Source organism: Solanum pennellii, chromosome 8 (genome assembly GCF_001406875.1).
Source record: "Solanum pennellii chromosome 8, SPENNV200".
Lineage (NCBI taxonomy): Eukaryota > Viridiplantae > Streptophyta > Magnoliopsida > Solanales > Solanaceae > Solanum > Solanum pennellii.
The window spans coordinates 25,717,618-25,738,819 of NC_028644.1; the positions used below are offsets into that span (position 1 = coordinate 25,717,618).

The following is a 21,202-nucleotide window of genomic DNA, read 5'->3' on the forward strand; positions in this document are numbered from 1 at the left end:
GTTACACCTACATGGCTAGACCCCACCTTTCCTAGCTCAACTAACTCACCAAGTTAGTTAGCTTGGCTGTTGTAGAGGTTCAGAGGTCTGGTTCTACGCGCATCAATCCGTGTGACCCCTAGTCTAATCATAGGCATTCTTGACACATTAAGTATCACTTAGTATACCCATTTTTAGGGTTGTTACACCTACATGGCTAGACCCCACCTTTCCTAGCTCAACTAACTCACCAAGTTAGTTAGCTTGGCTGTTGTAGAGGTTCAGAGGTCTGGTTCTACGCGCATCAATCCGTGTGAACCCGGTCTAATCGTAGGCATTCTAGACACATCAAACATTACTTAGCATATCCATTTTTAGGATTGTTGCACTTGAGACAACTATCTCTAGTAGAATTATCTTGACTTTATAAATTCTAGAGATAGTATATTGAATCCACTTATAAAAGGTCTAGCTAGAGGAACTGTTGAAATATGATCTAAATAAAAGGGTTTAAGACCTAGGACAAGTCATCATGACGATAATTCTACCTAGCAAACAGGATATTAAGTAATTTGATAATGTCAAATCAGTGTTCATGACTTAAATGAACACAACTGTAAGCATCATAGTTGTTAACTGACTGATTGTGCAACATGTGTTTTTCTAGGTATATACCAAAATTTGACGGTTCAAAAATATCGAATCTATAGATTGACCAAGTATATTCAACATATATTCACAATACAAAAATCAAAGAAAAACCTACTTATCTAGATGTATAATCGTTGTTTGCAGAGTATAAACTTGTCTGTGCATTTCTCTGTATTATAGCTATTCTCCATTCATGTGGGAATTGTTTGGTCTAGTAAAAATTAAATGAGAAATTGAGGGAACATATGATTTTGTGAAAGCATTTCTCCCTCATTGGTAGTAGAAAAGAAGTTCAAGTATTTAAATAAGAAAATATTTTTACTTGTTAAAAGGACTGAAAAGAGGTTCCCTCACGTCGTTGCTTGCAAGCTTGACTTTGACTTTGAAAAATTACCAATCAAGAGATTTATTTTTGGACAAATTTTTCTTTGATAATTTAATTATTAATTAAATTTGCCAAATATCCAATCTGAACCAGATCTGTGCGACCCAATTAAGTTTCTTCTATCAAATTTCATTTAAATATCCTGTCCGTTTTTTTAGGCGATTGTTTTAAAAAGCTTGCGAACTTTTAGAAACAGTACTTTCATGGCTCTAAATACATTTGATTCCTCAAAGTTTTCCATTCGAATTTTTTGAACTTTTGTAAATACATTTGATTCCTCAAAGTTTTCCTTTAGATTTTTTTGAACTTTTGTAAATACATTTGATTCCTCAAAGTTTTCCTTATGAATTTTTTGAACTTCAAAACTTCTTCTTCTATATATAGATGATCTTTATGGGGGCAATTGTCCCTTCGTTTGCAGTGAAATATTTAGAAGCAGACAACGTTGAAACTCTTTTTGTTAAAAGTATATCACCAAATAGTACTAACAAGCTATTTAATGAACTCCTACCCTCCTCTTGTACGTTAACAATAGTCATGCTTTGCCACTATCTTGTACTAACGCATATTAAGTGATGATATATTACTATCCTTTTGTACCTAAATTTTTTATTTTGTTATTCTTGCTGAGTGGGTAAAATACAATGGAAGGGATCATTATTATTTTTGTTTTGCAAACTAAAGATGAGTCATAATCGAAAAATTAAAGAGGGCACGTAAATAGGAAAATATCTTGGCATGGCATTATTTTTTTAAAAAAAAAAAGTGGAAAAGAGTAAAACGGCACTGTGTCTGTACTTACACGATAAGCCTGGTGATATGCTCGAATGGTCATGACCTTAGGGCTTTTATTCTACTCTCTCTTTACCTTTAGGTACCAAAATATCTTCAAAAAGTAAGAAAGATTTTCCATTTTCACAAAAATTAAAGAATAAGTTGGAGGTTTGATCATGGGGACTTGTAGTTGCTTTTTTTGGTCTACTAATGAGGGTTGAAGAACATTTATCATATATTTAAATTTTTCTGGTTTGGATAGCAGATTATGGCTTTGGAGTTTTCAAAGTTGTAATATCGCAGAGATTCGGGTAATATTCTTCTTCTTCTACTAGAGTTGCCCTTTTTCACATTTTTGGTTTTTTGTAAATTATAGCTAATTTGTAGAATGTGTTGAAGATGCTACAACAATTCTTTATCTCGGAAAATTTGTTTTTTTCTCCAATGTCATTTTAGCTAATTATTGAAGATATTTTGCTGATTTGAAGATAAAAGAAAAGATTTTTATCCATAATTTGATTTTATGTGAAACAAGGAGCTGATCTACTCTTGAAGGAGTACAAAACTCTCAGATCCAACAGTTGTCTAGATTTCATGTTTTCTATTCAACAAACAAGTGGTAAATGAATATATTGTATTGTTGGGGTTGTATACAGACACAAACACCAAAACAACAACATTTAATCATCTATTTTATTAATGGAACTTAACTCCCACTGGAAATAGTTTATTTACTTTTTAATTAAATAAAATTGTCATTCGTTATTTTATTTCTTTTTAATTGTGTAGTTATCTTCTCTCTTTTTGAGAATAGCAATAACAAAAATTGTCATTCTTTAATTACACACAAAAAAGGCTCTCCACTCTATCTATCCTCCAAAGACTTTTCTTTTTCTTTTTCTTAGATTAGCTACCTATTTGTTTACCTTTTACTCATAAACCTATCTGTCCAAAAGTTCATATCTAAAAGCTAGAGCATTTGATGCTTCTTCCTTTTTTTTTAAAAAAAAAAACAAAAAAATTTGTGGACTTGTTGATTTTTTGTGGCTATGGTTTTGACTGTTTTTCTACAGTGTAACAGGGCTGTGATGCTGAGATGACACATGCCTTTGTTTTTGAAAGCACTGCAAAAAGAAGCCTTCTTTTCTCTCTACTTCTGACATTTGAACAAGCCCCCTCTGCAGTTGAATGTGATATATCAAACCTCAAAAAACAGTTTTTTTTTTTACATGTGTGTACTCATATGAATTTATCATTATAAAAGTCTTAAGTAGTGTGTAATCATGATTAATGCAAAGGACATCTACAGTCCTCCAAGCCCAAGAAGGTACCCCCTACACCAGCTCATAGTTTTATCTACTTGTATTTTTTTGAACCCTAATTCAAGTCCCAAATCCACATAGAAAAAAAATTTGGGTAAAGTAATAAATATTGACAGTTGGGTGTTTTCTTGATTTTTGATTTATTTATTTTTTTGTTTGTTTGAGAAAGGTATGAAAGTTGTAGTATGGAGATGGAGGAGATTCGAACTGATGAGTGCAAGTTTCCAAGAATGAGCAACAAGGAGGATGAGCAGTACCAACAATATGATGTAGATGATGTAGGAGAAGTCAAAAAGAGTAGCGGACTTGGTGGGATTGTAAAGTTTTATGGTCGGCCTTCATCAAGAATAGTTAGAGTTTCTCGTGCATCTGGAGGGAAAGATAGGCATAGCAAAGTATTGACTTCAAAGGGGTTAAGAGATAGACGTGTTCGCCTTTCTGTCAATACTGCTATACAGTTCTATGATTTGCAAGACCGTCTCGGCTGTGATCAGCCCAGCAAGGCTGTCGAATGGCTGCTAAAAGCGGCCGCTCCTTCTATTGCTGAGCTTCCACCTCTTGAGGCATTTCCAGACACACTGCAGCTGAGTGATGAGAAAAAGTCAAGTGAGCAGGGTTTTGATTCAGCTGATGTGGAAATGGATGATGATCTTAATTATAATCAGCAGCAACAACCTTGTTGTAGCAATTCAGAGACTAGCAAAGGTTCTGGATTGTCACTTTCCAGATCTGATAGTCGGCTCAAGGCAAGGGAGCGAGCAAAGGAAAGGGCCACAGAGAAAGAAAAGGAAAAAGAAAACAAGTCTTGTATTGTTGGTCAACACCACCAAAACATGCACCCTAGATCGTCTTTCACTGAGCTATTGACGGGTGGTATGAGCGATAACAACACGAGTCCTAATGGTGGGTCCATCCATCAAAATACAGCAAGGCAATGGTCTACAAATCCGTTGGAGTATTTTACATCAGGATTATTAGGCCCATCAGCTACTCGTGGAATAGACAACCAAATATATTTGGGAAATCCTCTACAGCCATTAAGACCAATGTTTAGTATTACGGGTGAGCATCGAGCGGAGCTGCAGAATTTCCCATTTGGTGGTGACAACCTAGTCCCGGGTGTTACCTCTAGTAATACTAGTACTAATTATAACGAGTACAATTTGAACTTCAGCATTTCTTCTTCATCATCATCTGGTTTCAATAGGGGGACCCTTCAGTCCAATTCTTCCTCCACTTTGCCTCATTACCAGAGGTTTTCTCCGACAGATGGATCATATCTTGATTCAACAACTGAATATGATGCTCGTTTACATCTCTTCTATGGAAATGGCTATGAACATTCTGATCAGAAAGGAAAAGGAAAGAACTAAACTTCCATGGTAAATTTTCAATTCTTTAACTCACATTCTTTCTACAACATATAACCCAGTTTTTACCTTGTAAAAAAGAATCCATTTTAATTTTTGTTTAGATTTCTTGGTTTCATAAAAAGTTGGTATTAGTTAAAAGACAATTGGGGCATGTGTTAATTTGTTTTTTTTATGATAAGGTTGCACGGTTTCCTGGGAATAGGTTATCGGCTGAGTTGTCTGTTTGTTTGGTTTCCTTGTTGCTTAGCATGTTTGTAGCCATGGACAGGTGTTAATTAGCTGGGCTGAAAGGCCACTTTAACAATGGTGGTATGGGTCTATAACACTAGACTAGATATACTCCTTTTTTAAATCCCTATTTAATTTGTGTTTGTCTTTTTACTTTAGTGGATAAACACCCAACACTTTTCATTTCAACGGCGCTCTTTCTCTTCCTAACTAGGGTTGGGTCTTCTCCTTTTTTTTAGCTAAGTCATATTAAATCTACCTTTAACTTATATTGATTCATTAAATCTACCTCAATATTTTCCAAAAATTACTACTCCGTCCGTTTAAAAAATAATGGTCTAGTTTAACATAGAACGAAGTTTAAGAAAAGAAAAAGACTTTTTAATCTTGTGGATCTAAATTAAAGTTGTGTCAAATGTACCAAAATGTCCTTTAATCTTGTAGTCTTAAACATGTCACGTGGAAAACTAAAATTAAAGTTACGGTGAAAAATACATTTTTAAAAATTTTGGTCAAATCTCACATCGTTTTAATTGAAAAGTAAAATGTAGGGTGTCAGCTAGCTACACATAACTTGTAAATTCGAACTTGTAAACATATAAAGAGTGTTTGGATTGACTTAGAATTTGTTTGAACCTACTTTTAAGTACATTTTTACTTTTTTCAAGTGTTTGACAACTATAGAAATAATTTAAAATAAGTTAAAAAAATGACTTTGAATAAGTTGAAAATCAATAGTATATCTCTCTCTACTTTTCTTTATAAGTTAATTAAGTTTGACTTTCTTATTTTTTACTTAAAAGAGACTTTTTTTAAGTCAATCCAAACAAACTCGTAGTTTTCTAACTCATTTTGTTAATTACAAATTCATAGCCTTGAACTTGAAGGCCTTATATACTACTTTTTTTTTTTCTAATATCGAAATTGCACACTCCTTTAGGAATAATAAATAAACTGACAATTTTTCTGTATCATTATTTGAATATAATAAATTCAATATTTTGAAAATACAGTTAATAAATACCAAGGATAGAGTGAAAGTTATTTGATAAACTATCTCTTAATTTTCTTAATTAAATCGATAATAGTGGATATAAATATATATTGAATCAATAAGAATTTATATAGTACAGTATAGCAAACAACTAGAAATTGACCGAGAGAGCATGTAGTTAGATAAATTTATGGCAGCTCTTATGCAGAGAAAATTATAATATCTGGCTGGTAAGACAATAATGATTGTTTTTTGTATTAACTCTGTAAGACTGCTAGAACTGGTTTTGTGTATTATACGAGTATTTGATTGCATTTGAAATATATACAAAACAAAGATTTTGATTCTTTCTGAAAAAAGGAAAGAAAATAAATATTACATACCAAAATACTTAAAGCTAAGTTATTCGGACTTTTAAAAAATTTTGTTGTACCATGTCAGATTTTTTTAAAATTCACTATTTTTGAAGAATTTGATATGCAATCATCGATATTTTTGAAGAGTTAAAAGCAACCTAGATTTAGATGTGATATGATATTTATATAACTTTCTTTTTTGGACAAAAATGATATTTATACATGTATTTAAAAGCATGTCTTTATTAGAGGTAATATTGAAGTTAAAAGGAGTTTTTAGCCATAAAAAGATACTCTACTATTCTTTGTTGGAACAGTCTAAAATACAATAAATGTGATATGAAATGAAATAAAGTATTACAACATCACAGCAAACATATGAAATTATTATTGTCAGACGGCATCAAAGTCTGGATTTTGGACATTACAGAGTAGAATATTGAATGCTTATTGGGTGAGATAGCTTAATTATTAGAGAGAAAAAAAAAGTAGGCAAGGTGTAATTCCAATAAATCATTTATAATGTATGCTTGACATAATTTTAAATGATAAAATATTGATTAATGAGGGAATGGAATATCTCAATAATTGTGTCTTTTGTTTATATAATTAAGGGAGCTTAATGGATAGGTAGGACTTAAGAGAGTAGATATAGCTAGTTGTTCATAAACAATGATCTAAGCTAATTAGGGAAATATTGTAATACTAATATAGTGACATGCAAGAATAATATGTGCACGGACATGAATTGGTTGATATTTGAAAAACATTCCTTAATGTTAAAGTATACAACATTATTGATTTTTTTAAAAAACATTTTGATACTTTTAGAATTTGATTTTAAAACTTTAAGTCCATATTTCAAGTTTGAAATAATGGATAAATTTGAAAGCAAATAGTTGTTTGCCTTTGCTCTTTCCTTGGATATCATTAAGTATGAGCTTCTAGTGTCTATGGCTCGAGTCCAGCTATTGAAGTGTTTTAATATTTGGTCAAGTCCTTGTGATATAACTTGTTTCTTATTTGCTTAAACTTTTTGCTACAAGTGTTTGTATTGATGAAAAGTAGTTGGTATTTAATGAATTATGTGCCTAAGGTCATCTGAACATAGCCTTTTATAAAAATATAATTAGTACTGTTGAGATAGGACCCCATATTACTTTTCTTTTTTCTGGGGGAAATCGGTAAATTAGGAACCCGTTACACTTTTATTTGCACTTTACAGTATATGATAAATAAGGTTAAGGAAGGCATGGAACAAATAAATCTTGTTTCCATTCATTTTGTGGGGCCAACTCAACATTTGATTGGTTAGTAATTACTTCGTCTCTATTTCTCATTTCAAATTCAAACACACCAACTCTAAACTGCAGGTGATTTAAGCTATGTTGCTTTATATTTTTATGAATAATCCTTAGATATTTGTTGTCCAAAACAATTCTTAGATATTTATGTGGTTGTTGTGTAAATCATTTCATTAGGGTAAAAGAAGAATTTAAAAATAAATTATTTTTAATTATAGTAAGATGACATTCTTTTTAGGACAGAACTAAAAAAGAAAGAATAACAAGTACAATGGACGGAGGGAGTACTAATTTGCCAACACATACTAGCTAGCATTTCCTACTAAATTGATATCCATGATCATGTCATATGAGTTGCTAATTATTGCACTATTTGGGATGTCTATCATGTTCTTAGTTCAAGTAAAGATTAAATGATTTGTTACTTAGGTCAGAGAGGTACGACCAATACGCTAGGCAAACTTAATCTGATATATTTAAGTGAAGAAAGATAGGACTGACTCATTATCCATCTTGTTTTGGACCATGTGCTACTTGTTCTCGACATTTTCTTGGCTGCGAGTAAGATGCACATTCTCTGAGTTCAATTGAATCCAATCCTGTTGGTTTGACTAATGGCTATGCTAAATAAAAATAAAATTTTTATCCATACATGTTTCTAGTGAAGTGTGCAGGTCAAAACCAATTTCTTGTGCATCATTGTTAAAATTCTATAGGACTTCCGAATCATCATTGTTACACATTCACTTTAGTTTCTCATAACCTGTTTTTACTGCTAACTAAACCTTATAAGGCTTTAATTTGTCAACCATAATTGATTCAGGCAATTGAAGATGGAAGCAGCCTCTGGAGTCCCAAAGGAAGCAATGCTTTTCAGTGCAACAAGCTCATATATTACTATTATTGTGCTTCTTAATTCCTTATTCTATGTTATTCATTTTGAGTACTATCTGATTTCTATGGGAGAAATCCCTTTGTTTGCTTCTTCTGGCCCAACTTCAGTTGGCGCACAGGTACGAAACTCAGCAAGGTTGAGTGTGTGTTTTTGTGACATCTCATTTGTATTTAAGATTTGCCCTCATTTGAATTTTATGATTCTGCACTAACTATTGCTTGAGGAGGACATCATGTTTGATGGATTTTATCAACTTGAAATGCCCCGCATTTAGTTGTGACAAATTCAGATATTAAAGTTTACGAGTTTCTATATCTGTTTCGAGGTAAACATACAATAATACATGTGGTAATAGTCAAGCACTTGTAGATGTAGTTTATTATCAGCATATATATAGTCTAAGTAAAAGTTATTGGATGAAGACGGATGCAAGTTAGATAATAGCTAATGGATGATATTTCCTACTTGATATAGTACATGACTCTTGGGTTTTAGTTGACAACTATACTCTCCAACTTTTAGTGTGTAAAAGTTGACACTTAAATTCATATAAAATTTAAAAAGTAGACGCATATTCCTTCATGAAATAGTAAACGTAGGACACAAAACTGTCATGTAGGGTAATATGTTTATTTGTTCAATTTTATACAAATTTAAGTGTCTATTTAGGTATATTCAAAGTTAAAGATTATAGTTATTAGTTGACGTCAAATTACTGGTCATGTTCATGTATTATATCTTCCTACTTTGTGTTGACTTTGTTATTGGACTTTTATAACGAAAGGATTCTAAGTTAGACGCTTTGTACAGTGTACATCACATATCGACATATCAAGAAATGTTTTATATGGTGTTGGAGCCTTAAGGAGTTAAAACAACTCAAAGAACCTCCAGCATACAACTTCAACAATGGTAAGCAACTCCTCTCTTAAGTTGTTTGGATAAAAGTGTTACGGCTGGAAAAAAAGTTATTGATGTACTTGATAAATAAGTGTTGTTAAACACTTTTTTAAAATGAAAATGTCTGAAATACCTTTGAAGTTGTTAATATTATAAAAACGGATTACTTTATGATTTTTATTACTAAAAAAATAAAACAAAATTAATTTATGTTTAATTCAATGGAGAAGGGCCTAAAATGCCTTATCACCTATTTAAATTGGTACAAAACTATCCTCCATCCACCTTTGGGCCCCCAAATAACCCAGACGTTGACCTTTTTCATTCAAAAGTACCCTAACATCTAATAGATCATACTCATTATGTTCATGGAGGGCAACACTGTACCAAATCATATAGTATAAGGGCATTTTAGGCCCTTTTTCGTTAAAATAATTTGAAATTACTTGATATATAAGCCCACATGATTGACTTGATTTTGAATTTCATAGTAAATTTAAAAGAAAAAAAAAGGTTAGGCATCTACTCTCTACACCTCCACCCATCCCCCGACCCTTCACTTCCTATCTCTTCCATTTCTTTTTTCTATTTGGATATTTTTTTATTATTTTTTCAATTTATGACCATCACGAGAGCAAAAAAGAAGGAAGTAATGATACATTCATATAGAAATAATTGTCTTAATAAAAGATGACTTAATTAAGCAAATATGTATGAATACTATAATTTTCTTTTTGTGTACCCAAAACTCAAAATAAAAGAATAAAAATAATTAGCTCTCTTATCTCCACCCTCATCCCACCATAACAATGATACAAATTAAAATAACATAAATATGTGAGTTCGTTTCAAGTATGAGTCTCGGATATCCTAATTAAGAATAAGAGATTAAAAAATGAATAAAAGAGAAAATGAACAAGACATTTGAATTGTTGATAGATATATTTTTTTAATAAAAATAATAAGTTTTCTTAGATGGACAATCAATCTGCGTATGGATTTTAGTTGGATCTCCATTAATGAGTTGTGTTATGTTACGATAAATTGGGGATTGATTTAAAATAGGTCAATAAGAAGATATAATAAAATTAATTATTTTTTAAGTATTATTTTCAAGTGTCTCTAGGCCTCGCGAAGAAGCTGTACAAGCGTCCATGCATGATCCATTACATCCAGAAAAGAGTGGCCCGCTAAAACCATATATTGTGACTCAATTCGCAGTTGCGACCTCAACCCTCTTACGAAGCACTTAACCCTCTCCTCCTTTATGGGAAAGATCATGATATCATGATAAGATAACTCATGAATTCTGGTTTCATACTCATATACCGTCATAAAGACCTGCTCCAACCTCGAGAACTTGTCGCGGAGTTTATCTTTGACGCTCCGTGGATATCTAGGCAGAAAAGCCTTAGAAAACTTTGTCCACGTCACTTGCGGGGACCCAACTAGTTTGGTCTCCATAAAAGAGTGAACTACTGCCTCGACCCTAACTGATAAGTTGTGAAGTCGGCTCTCCTCGACTCCACCAACCCTAAATTCTGGATTCGCTCCTGGCAAATAGTAAGGAAGCCTTAGTCATCGTTGCTAACTACCCCCCAAAAAACTCAGCGTGATAGTCTTAGAAATATAACCGAGCATTTTCTGCTCCCTCAGTAGCATAACTTTGTCTAAAATATCCTACTGAACGACGACCGTTGATGGCGACTGCTGAACCTCTGGGGCCGCTGCTGCAAGCTGACCCTGCGGTACTGGAGCTGACTTTGGAAATGGTGATGGGGCCTGCTGCTACTGAACTCCCCTAATATCCGCTAGAATCTACGTACCCATAACATAATGGTTGAGGGAGGAAGCTTGTGTAGGTGATGGTTGGGTTGGTCCTGGCCCTAACGACTGCAGAAGAATCTCGTCTAACTGAGGCTTCGGCTCTTGCTCCACAATCATCCCTCTCTCTCGGGCCGGCACTGTACCCCGACCTCGACCTCGTTGTTTATCTCTGTTGCGCGTGTGATCCATCCAACTATATAGTTAAACAAGTAAGGTTTCATGAAACAAACAGGACAACAATGCATGAAAATTATGCAAAATAGAAAATACTCCTTAAGGATATCATGTAGCCTCTCGAAGATAAGTCATAGATGTCTCTGCGCCGATCATTAGGAATGTACTAGATGTTATATATCTACAAGTGAGACCAAGAATCATGGGGCCTGATACCAACTTTTTCACAATATGATTTCTCGAGCCATGATGGAGCCTACCAACCCACCAAAAGGCAAGCCAAACCCAATCCCGAACTTGAGAGCAATGGGACTGGGGGCAGGGAACTAAACTCAACTAAGCGAAGCATAAATAAACAAAACAAATAAGCACAAGGAGGACGCGAACCTAAAAATATATATATAAAAAATACCTCAGAGAATCTGGAAGTCACATGTACAGAATTACTTAAAGAGTACAAGTTCCAAAAGTGAACGACACAAACAAGACCGCCTCAAAAATGCAAAAGGCAAGTCAAAATGTAAATATGAAATGGAGACAAGAAATCTCAGAAAGCCATGTTCTCACCCTTGTCTCAAGAATAGACTGATGCAGGCTCGACAACGCTGATAGCTGGTGCTCGGACCTGCATCACAAGACAAAATATAGAGTGTAGCATTATTACCGAGCAACATGTAGCCAATAGGCATCACAGAACGACTGAGCAATAAAGGTAAAACAGACAGAAAAAATAGAATCAAACACGAACATAGCTCAACAGAAATAAGAGCAGAACAATCGGAGAGCTAGTCTAAAGATATTTAACCTAAACCTAACTAGGAACTTCATAAGACCCATTAGGTACTCTCAAGCACAAATAAATAAGAATAGAAATGAACTCCCATAAACCCAAAATATACGTATAGAAGACACAATTACGGAACCCAAAGGAAGACTAACTTTGAACTGACACAACCAACAACTTCAACAAAGTCAACAAGTCTAACACACTTCGGGCCACCCAGTCAACCAATCCAGGGAATTACCCATCCAAGATACTGTCGCGCAGGTATACAACCCCTCCAGAATCCCTAACCCAACCACCCAATAAGCTTAAACTCTGGGGGCTTTCCCAAGCCAGCTAAATGTGCCATCTATCACTCCCAGGGCCCTGCCCTATCCAGATACAGTGTGCATGCCTTCAACTCTGAAGAGTACCTCAAGTGACTTATATCCAACTACACATCTAGTGAATCACCCCCAGGGGCCCTGCCCATTGCCAGCCAAGTGAGTCAGCTATCACTCCTGGGGGGACGTGCCTAATACCAACAAGAGTGTGCATAAAACAACTTTGTAGATGATCTAAAATTCCAAGCTATCGTGGATCGACATCCACTACCAACCACATCAAAACAGGTGAATCGACACTAAGACATCGTGGATCCACATGAACTAACAACTACCTTACACTAGAATCGACCGCAGAACACCCAAACCAAGAAAATACTACGCCTCCGATAACGCATCGATATCACAAAAATAGGGACAGAAGCCAAAAAGATCACAAACAATAAAAATTCAAAATCTAGGTTCAACTATCATACCCAAGCCGTCTATTCCGCCTTACAAAGACCTAATCCATCCAAACCGCCGTTGGATACACACCAAATTCAACTAGGTACATGGGTCTTAGGCAACACTAACATACACTAGACTAAGGCCAAAGATAAATTCCAACATAAATGAACATCAAACTAGATACTATGCATGCAACAACAAATAAACAACATAAGTAGTAATTAAAAAAATACCCACAAATAAAAAACCCCTCTAACACCACGGTACTAACCATGAAAAAGCCCAAAAATCAACCATACAACATGGTTTCTGATAAGAAGAGAAGACATACTATCAACCATGCCAAAATGACACAATTCATCATGCGATTACACAACTAGGCTGAATCTAAAAAAGAATGATGTGGTAGCCAATTTGAAAGCCGACCATGCACTCTTCAAATCACTCTGCCAGAGTTTTTCCCTTCTGAATGGCCTTGGATTGCTGCCACTCTATCAAAAATAGAATCACATTATCAACATGATCATTTAGACACAAAAATCATTTAAATTAGAGACACACCAAATTTTGAGTCAAAATCGAGAAATGTAAGATCCACACCAAAATTTCAAGATTAACGCCTTGAAGAGGTCTTAAACCCTTCCCCGAGCTAGTATTCCAAAATGGAGCACCTTTCGGGGCTCAAAACAACTACAACGAACAAAAATACAAAACTATACACAAAAAGAGACTTGGGGCAGCAACTTACAATGCAAATACACCTCAATCGGAGACTTACTGACACACTCCATAGAGTTATTCATATAGCCAACGCAGACCTAGACACACCTAACTTAAAATCACCCATAATAAAGGTCTAGTACTTGGCATATCAAAGTTTCAAAATGATGCTAAATTCGAATTTTTGCTAGCTAAAAACTAAATCTGGTCACCAAAACACTAAATTCTGGTCGCTAAAGGCCTCCTGCAGCAACACCAGATTTTGCTATATTTTTTTAAAAGTCTCTGAATGGACCCTCAAAATTCGTTCTGGCCTGATAAAAATAAACCAAAACTAATCATGCTGACGAAATAATTATCCAAATGAGTTTACCAAGGATATTGACCAAAGTCAAACTTCAACCAAATTCTAAAGCGTCAAATGGACCCAAAGTAATACCGAGAGCATCGGGACTCGTGCCAACCATGTTACTAGCCTAATTTGGCAGCTCTGGAGCTGATGTATCAGTCAGAATTCCTATCTGAGGTTGTTTACGTGAGTTCATGACTAAATTAAACTTTCAAGTTTCAAAAGCTCCATAACAGGAAAACGAGCATAAAACTCGAAAAAAAAGGCGACCGAACAATCAGTGTCATCAAGTCATAAATGAATTGTGGTCGCTACATGAATGCTCTAAACGACAGAAAGAAGGCATAAACACAATAATGACCTGGAGGGTCATTACATTATGGCACAAGAAGCAACATAGCGAGCACAAGATACACAATGCATATAATATCCCTAATAACGCTACATACTAGAGGTATTTAAGTACTCCTTCACTATAGAAGCATGAATTTGGCTCCAGTACTTGCCAAAAAAATCTATAACCACATGGTCGGAGTTCTTCAATGTGTTCTTAAATAAGTGGTTTCCTCTAAGTAACCACTACAATATAAAGTAAGAAGCGCGTCAAATGATATAGAACTATTGATCAAGATAGGCAAAGAGTTTAAGGGAAAAAGAAAGAGTTTTGAAACTTGTGGCAAAAGAAAGCTATAGAAACTTTCTGGCTATAAAATAAAACAAGAAATCTGAAGTTAAATTTTTACTAAATATGTAAGGATTTCCTTTTTTGGGGAATGAATAAAATGGGAATACTATGACATAAATTCGGACAGTGGCAAAATCTTACTCGCAACTATTTTATATTTCAGTTCTGCCAATAGTAGAATGGAAAGGTCAAGAATGTTGTTATATCTATGACATCCCTTTTGTCTTTTTTTGAGTTCTCACTACCATTTATTTTTAACTTATTATCGAGCAATATTATTCCTGTAATCGGATTGATCAAGAGCTTGAGGGAGAACAAATTGATAGATCTCTAATAAAGAATGTGCTAGATATATTTGTTGAAATTGGAATGGGGTGAATTATTATGAGAATGATTTTGAAGCTGCAATGCTCGAGAAAACTGCGTTTTATGATTCTTGCAAAGCTTCTAACTGGATCCTTCAAGATTCATGCCCAGATTATATGCTGAAAGTTAGTATACCACATATGAAACCTCTTGATTTTGTGTTTCTTGCCCTATTTTTTCTTTTGTCTGTCCTTTTAGTTGGTATGTCCATATGTCGACCTCCATACCCATGTCAATGCTCTTTGAGGCCGAGGAGTGCTTGAGATTGTAGAAGGATAAAGTCTATCATTATTTCCATTGAAGCAGCGAGACAAAGTTGCTCGAGGGTCATTCTAGCTCTAAATCTTTTTTTTTCTCGCTGCTTGAATGGAGATAAAGAGAGACCCTATACATCTACTGTTTCAAGCACTCCTCGGCATAAAGGAACATTGACATTAATATGGAAGTTAACATATGGATTTTTACAAAAAAGAGAACAGACAGAAGAAGCAACAGGGCAAGAATGGCAAAATCAAGGGGTTGCATACGTGGTATACTAACTTTCAGCATATGATCTAGACATGAATCTTCAAAGATCCAGTTCGAAGCTTTGCAAGAATAAAAAACCGCAGTATCCTCGAGCATTGCATCTTCAAAATTGTTCTCAACATAATCCATTGACCCCATTCAAATTTCAACAAATATATCTGGCACATTCTTTAGTAGTGCTCCATCAATTTGCTCTACCTCACCCTCTTGATCAATCTGGGTAGAGGAATAATGTTTCTCGATAAAAAGTTGAAAATAAATGGTAGTGAGAATTCAAAGCAAGATAAAAGGGTTATTAGAGATATAAAAACATCCTTGACTTCTCCATTCTACTATTGGTGGAACTGAAATAGAAAATAGTTGCCACTAAGATTTTACGTTTCTCCCAATTTCTATTACGCTCTTTTCTTTTTAGTCGATCCCCATAAAAGGGACATGTTTCCATATTTAGTAACATTTTAAATTCAAATTTCTTGGTTTACTTTATAGCCGCAAAGTTTTTGTAACTTACTTTATACCACAAGTTTCAAATTCCTTTTCTTTCTCTTTTAATCAAAGTTTTGTTTCTATGGTCATCTATTAAAACATCTCCACCTGATCTCTTCGCTAAAACACCGAGTTCAGCTCATGGATTCTAAATAATAATATTTTAATTATTCTTTAGATTGTAAGTTATCTATTAGAAAGACAATGAAAAAACTAATAATTAAGTTCTAAGTTACAACAAATATTACTTGCTATTCATAATTAAAATCCAAGTTAGCGAAAATGTCTTTTCTTTTAAATATCACCACGGTATGCATATGATTTTTTATATAACACATACAATATTTTTAGGAAGAGTGAGGACTACTAAAACTTTATTTTTAGTAACTATCTTCATTTATCTTCATAAATATATAATTTATTTATCACTCGCGTGCATCCCTCTTGCACTACAATAAAAATAACTTTTAATGACAATAAATAACCGCATTAATAAAGAGTGCTAAAGTCTTTATCGGTCTTAGTTAAGTGTTGTTAGATCCAAGCCGCCAAAGTCTTTAATGACAATACAAAGAATGTTAATTGCAGCTACAAATACATATTTTATGGCAATTGCTAATTAATTGCCGCTAAAGCTTATTTTTGGTGTAGTGTTTGTTGTAAAGATAATTAGGAGAATTGAGAAAATTTTATTGAGCTACAAATATGTAGACTTATTAATAAGTAGTAATAAATACATGAAAGAAAAGATTCAAAGAATGCAAATCAGAAAAGAAAATTTAATCAGCTATAGGATCTACTTCACTACCTCTTCTTCTGGTTAGGTTATTAAGCAATTACTCTAATTGAATTTTTTGAAATGCAAAATCATTATATAGCAATTTACATGCATATCATTACCCTAGCATATAATATAGCATGCCATTATTTTTTTTTGTACTTTTAGCAATTGTTTGTACTTTATGTAAAGAAAGAAATGATATGCCTTTTATTTTTTTTATTATTAGAAGCTATTTGTTATTTTTAAAATTTTATATTATAGAAAATAATAAAAAGAAAATTATGGATTGGAAGAATTACTTCTAACACAAATTCCAATTTGGAAATTTTTTTATGGTACATAACATAGTATTTTGAATTTCAACGATAAAAGTAAAATTTTGGGGACAATCTTCAAAATATTCACCTGAACAGTAATTCTGAATATTCTTTTTTTTCAAAAATTAATTGTATTAAACACAATTGTATGTATCTAGCTAATGAGTAGTTGTTCAATTTTGTAAGTCAGATGATAACTCATTATTCGAGTTTGATGTAATACACTCACCATTCATTTAAGTTATGGATTTCACATTTTTCTTTTCAAAATTATTATATTTGAATATTCAACAAAAAAAATATTGTACCATTTCACTTGGAATACACGTGTGAAGCGCGTGTCCGAATATTAATGAATATAAAAATAGACAGTTAAATCTATAAATAATTTCACACTTTTACTGAAATTCAAAATCGATACAATTTGATTGACATGTTGTATATTGCAAATGCAATTTATTTTTCCCTTTTACCATGAATTCATTGGAGAAAATTACAGATACAAAGAAAGAGTTGTTGGTTAATATAAGGAAAAATAAGTGAATGAATCTCTAACTTATTATTTGTAGTTCGAGGGGGCGATAAAGTATTCAACTCTAATTATAATTGGGAAAGTTGCTTGAACATAAATCAAATCATTAAATTTATATCATTTACATAGATTGGATTTATAAAATTTAAAAAATAGGTAATTTTAATAGGCATTAAAATACAATTTTTTTTATTGGAAGGAGGTCGAGAGCTTCTAGTTTAGCTCCACCCTTGCCTCAGCTGAAAAATACAGCTTCTCAATTAAAAAAAATATAGGCTCAAATCAAGCTGAAAAATACAGGCCCATCAATTAAATAGAAACTAGACTCAAATTAAAATGAAAAACACAAATACATCTATTTAAAAGAAATTAGATTTAAATCAAGTTGAAAAAATACAGATTCATCAATTAAAAAGAAACTAGACTCAAATCAAGTAGAAAAAATAGAGATCCATCAATTTAAAAGCAACTAGAATCAAATCAAGTTGAAAAAATACGGATTCATCAATTAAAAAGAAACTACCCTCAAATCAAGCTGAAAAACACAAACACATCAATTGAAATGAAACGAGAGTCAAATCAGGCTGAGAAACATAGATCCATCCATTAAAAAGAAACTAAACTCAAATCAAGCTGAAAATACAAATCCATCAATTGAAAAGAATGTAGACTCAAATCAAGCTGGAAAAATACATATTTAATTAAAAAAAACTAGACTTAAATCGACCCGAAAAACACAAATCGATCAACTAAAAAGAGCCTAGACTTAAATCAAGCTGAAAAGCACAGATTCATCAATTTAATAAAATAGACTCAAATCAAGCTGAGAAACACAGATCCATTACATAAAAAGAAACTATGCTCAAATAATGTTAAACTTGACTCAAACTAAGCTAAAAACAAACACAATTCCATAAATTAAAAAGAAACAAGACTCAAATCAAGCTGAAAAACAAAAATTCATCAATAAGAAAAAATATATACTCAAATTAGGCTAAAAAACACAGATGCATCATTTAAAAGGAAACTAGACTTGAATTTAGTTGAAAATGCACAGATCCATCAATTACAAAGAAACTAGACTCATATCAAATAAGCAAAGAAGAGAAACACTAATATAAAACTAACCAAGATGCACCCAAGATGAAATCCCTTTACTGACTCTAGAGAACAAATATAAAAATTAGTAAAGAAGAGGACACAAATCTTACTTCTACAAGCTGAGAAACAACAACGTACACCATAGAAAGCCATGATCCAACGTACACCATAGAAAGCCATGCGTGTGATCATCCAAAGAAGAATATGAACTAGACTGATATTGAGAATCTCATCACCATCGACTTATTCAGTAGAGAGAGAAAGTTGAAAAAAGAAATGTTGAAACCTTAGAAACCCTAGTAATATAGTAGTCCATATAGCAATAGATCATTTTTTTATCGAACAATTTTATCTTAAACTTTTTTATTTGCATTTTTCATTTTTCATAATTCTGTTTTTTTGGGCTTGATAGAGCCTGAAGAAATATTTTTATGTTGATTTTTAGTAAACACAAACTCCTTATCCGACTCTATCGAAAAATATTGTTGAATCAATAATTATTCCTAATTAGCCTTAAAAATAGAAATAGAAAAGTAGTAAATATATATCTTTAAATATTGTTCTAGATCATTTTTTTCAATAAGATATCTAGTCTACATTTTAACTCTCTTTATAAATAAACAATTTTTATAAGAAAATTTGTAGACAGAAAATGTATCGACAATGCCAAACTATAAGAATTTATTTAGCACCCAAGATACTAATTAGTTTTTCAATTAACCTATCACATTTAAAGTGTTACATTATTTTGTTATAACTAAAATAATTCACTATCACATTTTTTTTATTTTGATCAACCATGCATTACGAAGTGTAGACCAACTAGTGCATATCACTCGACCTTAAAATGATATTAAAAGCTCATTGAAATCGATCAATTATAAATTAACACCATGTAAGTACAAATGTGAAAATTAATTTTTTAAATAAAATGTTACAAGTTTGGATAAATGTGATTGAACTTATAATAAGCAGTTGACGTATTTGACAAAAAACGTAGAGAAGTTGGTGTATTGCTAAATTACTAAAACACCTTATATAGTTTATCAAAAATTATATATCAGAAATAATTCTTTAAACAAAAAAAAGGAATAACCAAATCAAATTAGTAAAAAAAAGTTGTTGCTTTATTTTGGAAAAAATATTTTTTGAATTAAAAAATTACTGAAGATAAATTAGTGAGAGACTTGTTAGAGAGTATTAATGGGTTATAATATGCATATATGTTCATTCTAAAAGTAGGAGGCTCAAGACATTAAAAAAGGATTACAATTTTGATCCTACGATAAATCAATATATGATCAAATACATAATTGAATATTAAATACTAATATTTTAGTATTCTTTGAATACAAACGTCACAATTAAATATTACCAACCTCTTTGATTTCCTTCGTCTATCAACAATTTATGGCCTCATAAACATTGTCAAATCTTTGCTTTTCTTCATTTTTCAATTAAATCGGACAAACTATTTATATCAACTTCTTCTCATTAAGGAATATTTTATAAAGAAATCAAGAATATGTAAAACCCTCACCATTGCATAGAAAAAAATCACTAGGTATACATTGAATCTCTTTATTCATTGTACGTAAATTTTATGCAATAATATTTTTTTGTCCCCTCAAATTTATGTTGAGTAATATTTTACTTCTATCTATAAAATTATCCGATCATATATTGTAGAATGATAGAATTTCCTAAGAGAACCTCGAATTGTAGAATCTTTTGTTATGAAAAAAAAATCTCTGAACACTACAAAATCTTCATTAATCATTGAAGAAAAGAACATTTGCAGGACAACTCCAAAATTATTTTGAATAAATTTTATTAATTTTGTTTCGGTTATGGAACAAGTACCCCTTAGACTATAACTAGAATTTTAGAGTCAAATCTTAACTACACTGAGGCCTATTACCCGCGAACCCATTTTTTTTTTTAATTCAGTACAGTTTTTTGTCCGATGTGGCATCCAAACAATTCTCATGCGCCTCAAATTCATGAAGTCACAAAGTGTTTAACGTAAGCTAAAAGGTGTAAAAAATTATGTAAGAAAAAAATAGTTTGAGGGGATAAAGAACCTTAGATTAGGTAAGGTATGTCTCTGAAATCATGGTCATAGTCCCTTATGTAACACCCCATAACTAGAAAGAACTAGAAAGAAATTAAAAAGAGGAAATAGTCATTTTTGAAAAGTATAAATAAATCTAGAAACTTTTAAGTGTTAAACTTGAGTTTTTGTTCAACTTCAAATGACCATAACTTCTAGCTCAGGACAAATTAGGTGTGGTTGGAAAAATTGGAAATTTAGGCTAGGCCTTGGAGAAAAGAGTAAAGAGGAGAAAAGACAAGAAATGCTCAAGATTCACCAAGATTGTACGATTTAGTTGTGGATCTCGCCAAGGAATTAATCTTACAAGGTATGTGATACTTTCATGGCGTTGGGTCCATTCACCCACGCACCAAACATGTTTTATTCAACGAAATTCGTTCTAAAAAGGTTGAAAGTTTGATGTTCTTGATATGTATTCTTGCATTGGAGGCCGTTCTTGAATTAGGCTGAATTTGAGATGTTTCTGAGATCTTTTTGTTGAGTTTAAGAGTTGTTTTGAGTT

General features: G+C 32.6%; 2 protein-coding genes across 7 annotated transcripts; one reads left to right on the forward strand and one right to left on the reverse strand.

Moving 5' to 3' along the window:
- The first annotated feature begins 1,780 nt into the window (after positions 1–1,780).
- On the forward strand, positions 1,781–8,545 carry LOC107028608 (transcription factor TCP2). Of its 3 annotated transcripts, none has more exons than XM_027919019.1 (4): positions 1,781–2,100; positions 2,863–3,116; positions 3,281–4,493; positions 7,288–8,166. In XM_027919019.1, exons 2-3 carry the CDS (start codon positions 3,073–3,075, stop codon positions 4,482–4,484), a joined length of 1,248 nt encoding a protein of 415 aa, XP_027774820.1. In that variant the 5' UTR covers positions 1,781–2,100; positions 2,863–3,072; the 3' UTR covers positions 4,485–4,493; positions 7,288–8,166. The 3 variants fall into 3 exon arrangements, with proteins under 3 accessions (XP_027774820.1, XP_015085226.1, XP_015085227.1); XM_015229740.2 differs by lacking the exon at positions 7,288–8,166 and adding an exon at positions 8,190–8,545 and having other exon boundaries at positions 1,782–2,100; XM_015229741.2 differs by lacking the exons at positions 2,863–3,116; positions 7,288–8,166 and adding an exon at positions 8,190–8,545 and having other exon boundaries at positions 1,784–2,100.
- Positions 8,546–10,190: 1,645 nt separating this feature from the next.
- On the reverse strand, positions 10,191–18,863 carry LOC114078336. Of its 4 annotated transcripts, XR_003579947.1 has the most exons (4): positions 18,695–18,863; positions 12,991–13,210; positions 11,730–11,787; positions 10,191–11,181 (listed from the first exon to the last, which is right to left on the reverse strand). XR_003579947.1 is itself a non-coding variant. In XM_027918962.1 (3 exons), exons 1-3 carry the CDS (start codon positions 18,774–18,776, stop codon positions 10,980–10,982), a joined length of 342 nt encoding a protein of 113 aa, XP_027774763.1. In that variant the 5' UTR covers positions 18,777–18,863; the 3' UTR covers positions 10,191–10,979. The 4 variants fall into 4 exon arrangements, 2 of the variants coding, with proteins under 2 accessions (XP_027774763.1, XP_027774764.1); XM_027918962.1 differs by lacking the exon at positions 12,991–13,210; XR_003579946.1 differs by lacking the exon at positions 10,191–11,181 and having other exon boundaries at positions 11,543–11,787.
- Between the last annotated feature and the right edge of the window lie 2,339 nt (positions 18,864–21,202).

Coding starts and splice junctions, on each gene's coding strand:
- LOC107028608 (XM_027919019.1), top strand. CDS start 3,073: ATGATTAATGCAAAGGACATCTACAGTCCTCCAAGCCCAAGAAG. Junction 3,117..3,280: donor AGTCCTCCAAGCCCAAGAAG/GTACCCCCTACA, acceptor TGTTTGAGAAAG/GTATGAAAGTTGTAGTATGG.
- LOC114078336 (XM_027918962.1), bottom strand. CDS start 18,776: ATGATCACACGCATGGCTTTCTATGGTGTACGTTGGATCATGGCTTTC. Junction 11,788..18,694: donor TTGTTTCTCAGCTTGTAGAA/GTAAGATTTGTG, acceptor CTTGTGATGCAG/GTCCGAGCACCAGCTATCAG. Junction 11,182..11,729: donor AGTCTATTCTTGAGACAAGG/GTGAGAACATGG, acceptor TTAACTATATAG/TTGGATGGATCACACGCGCA.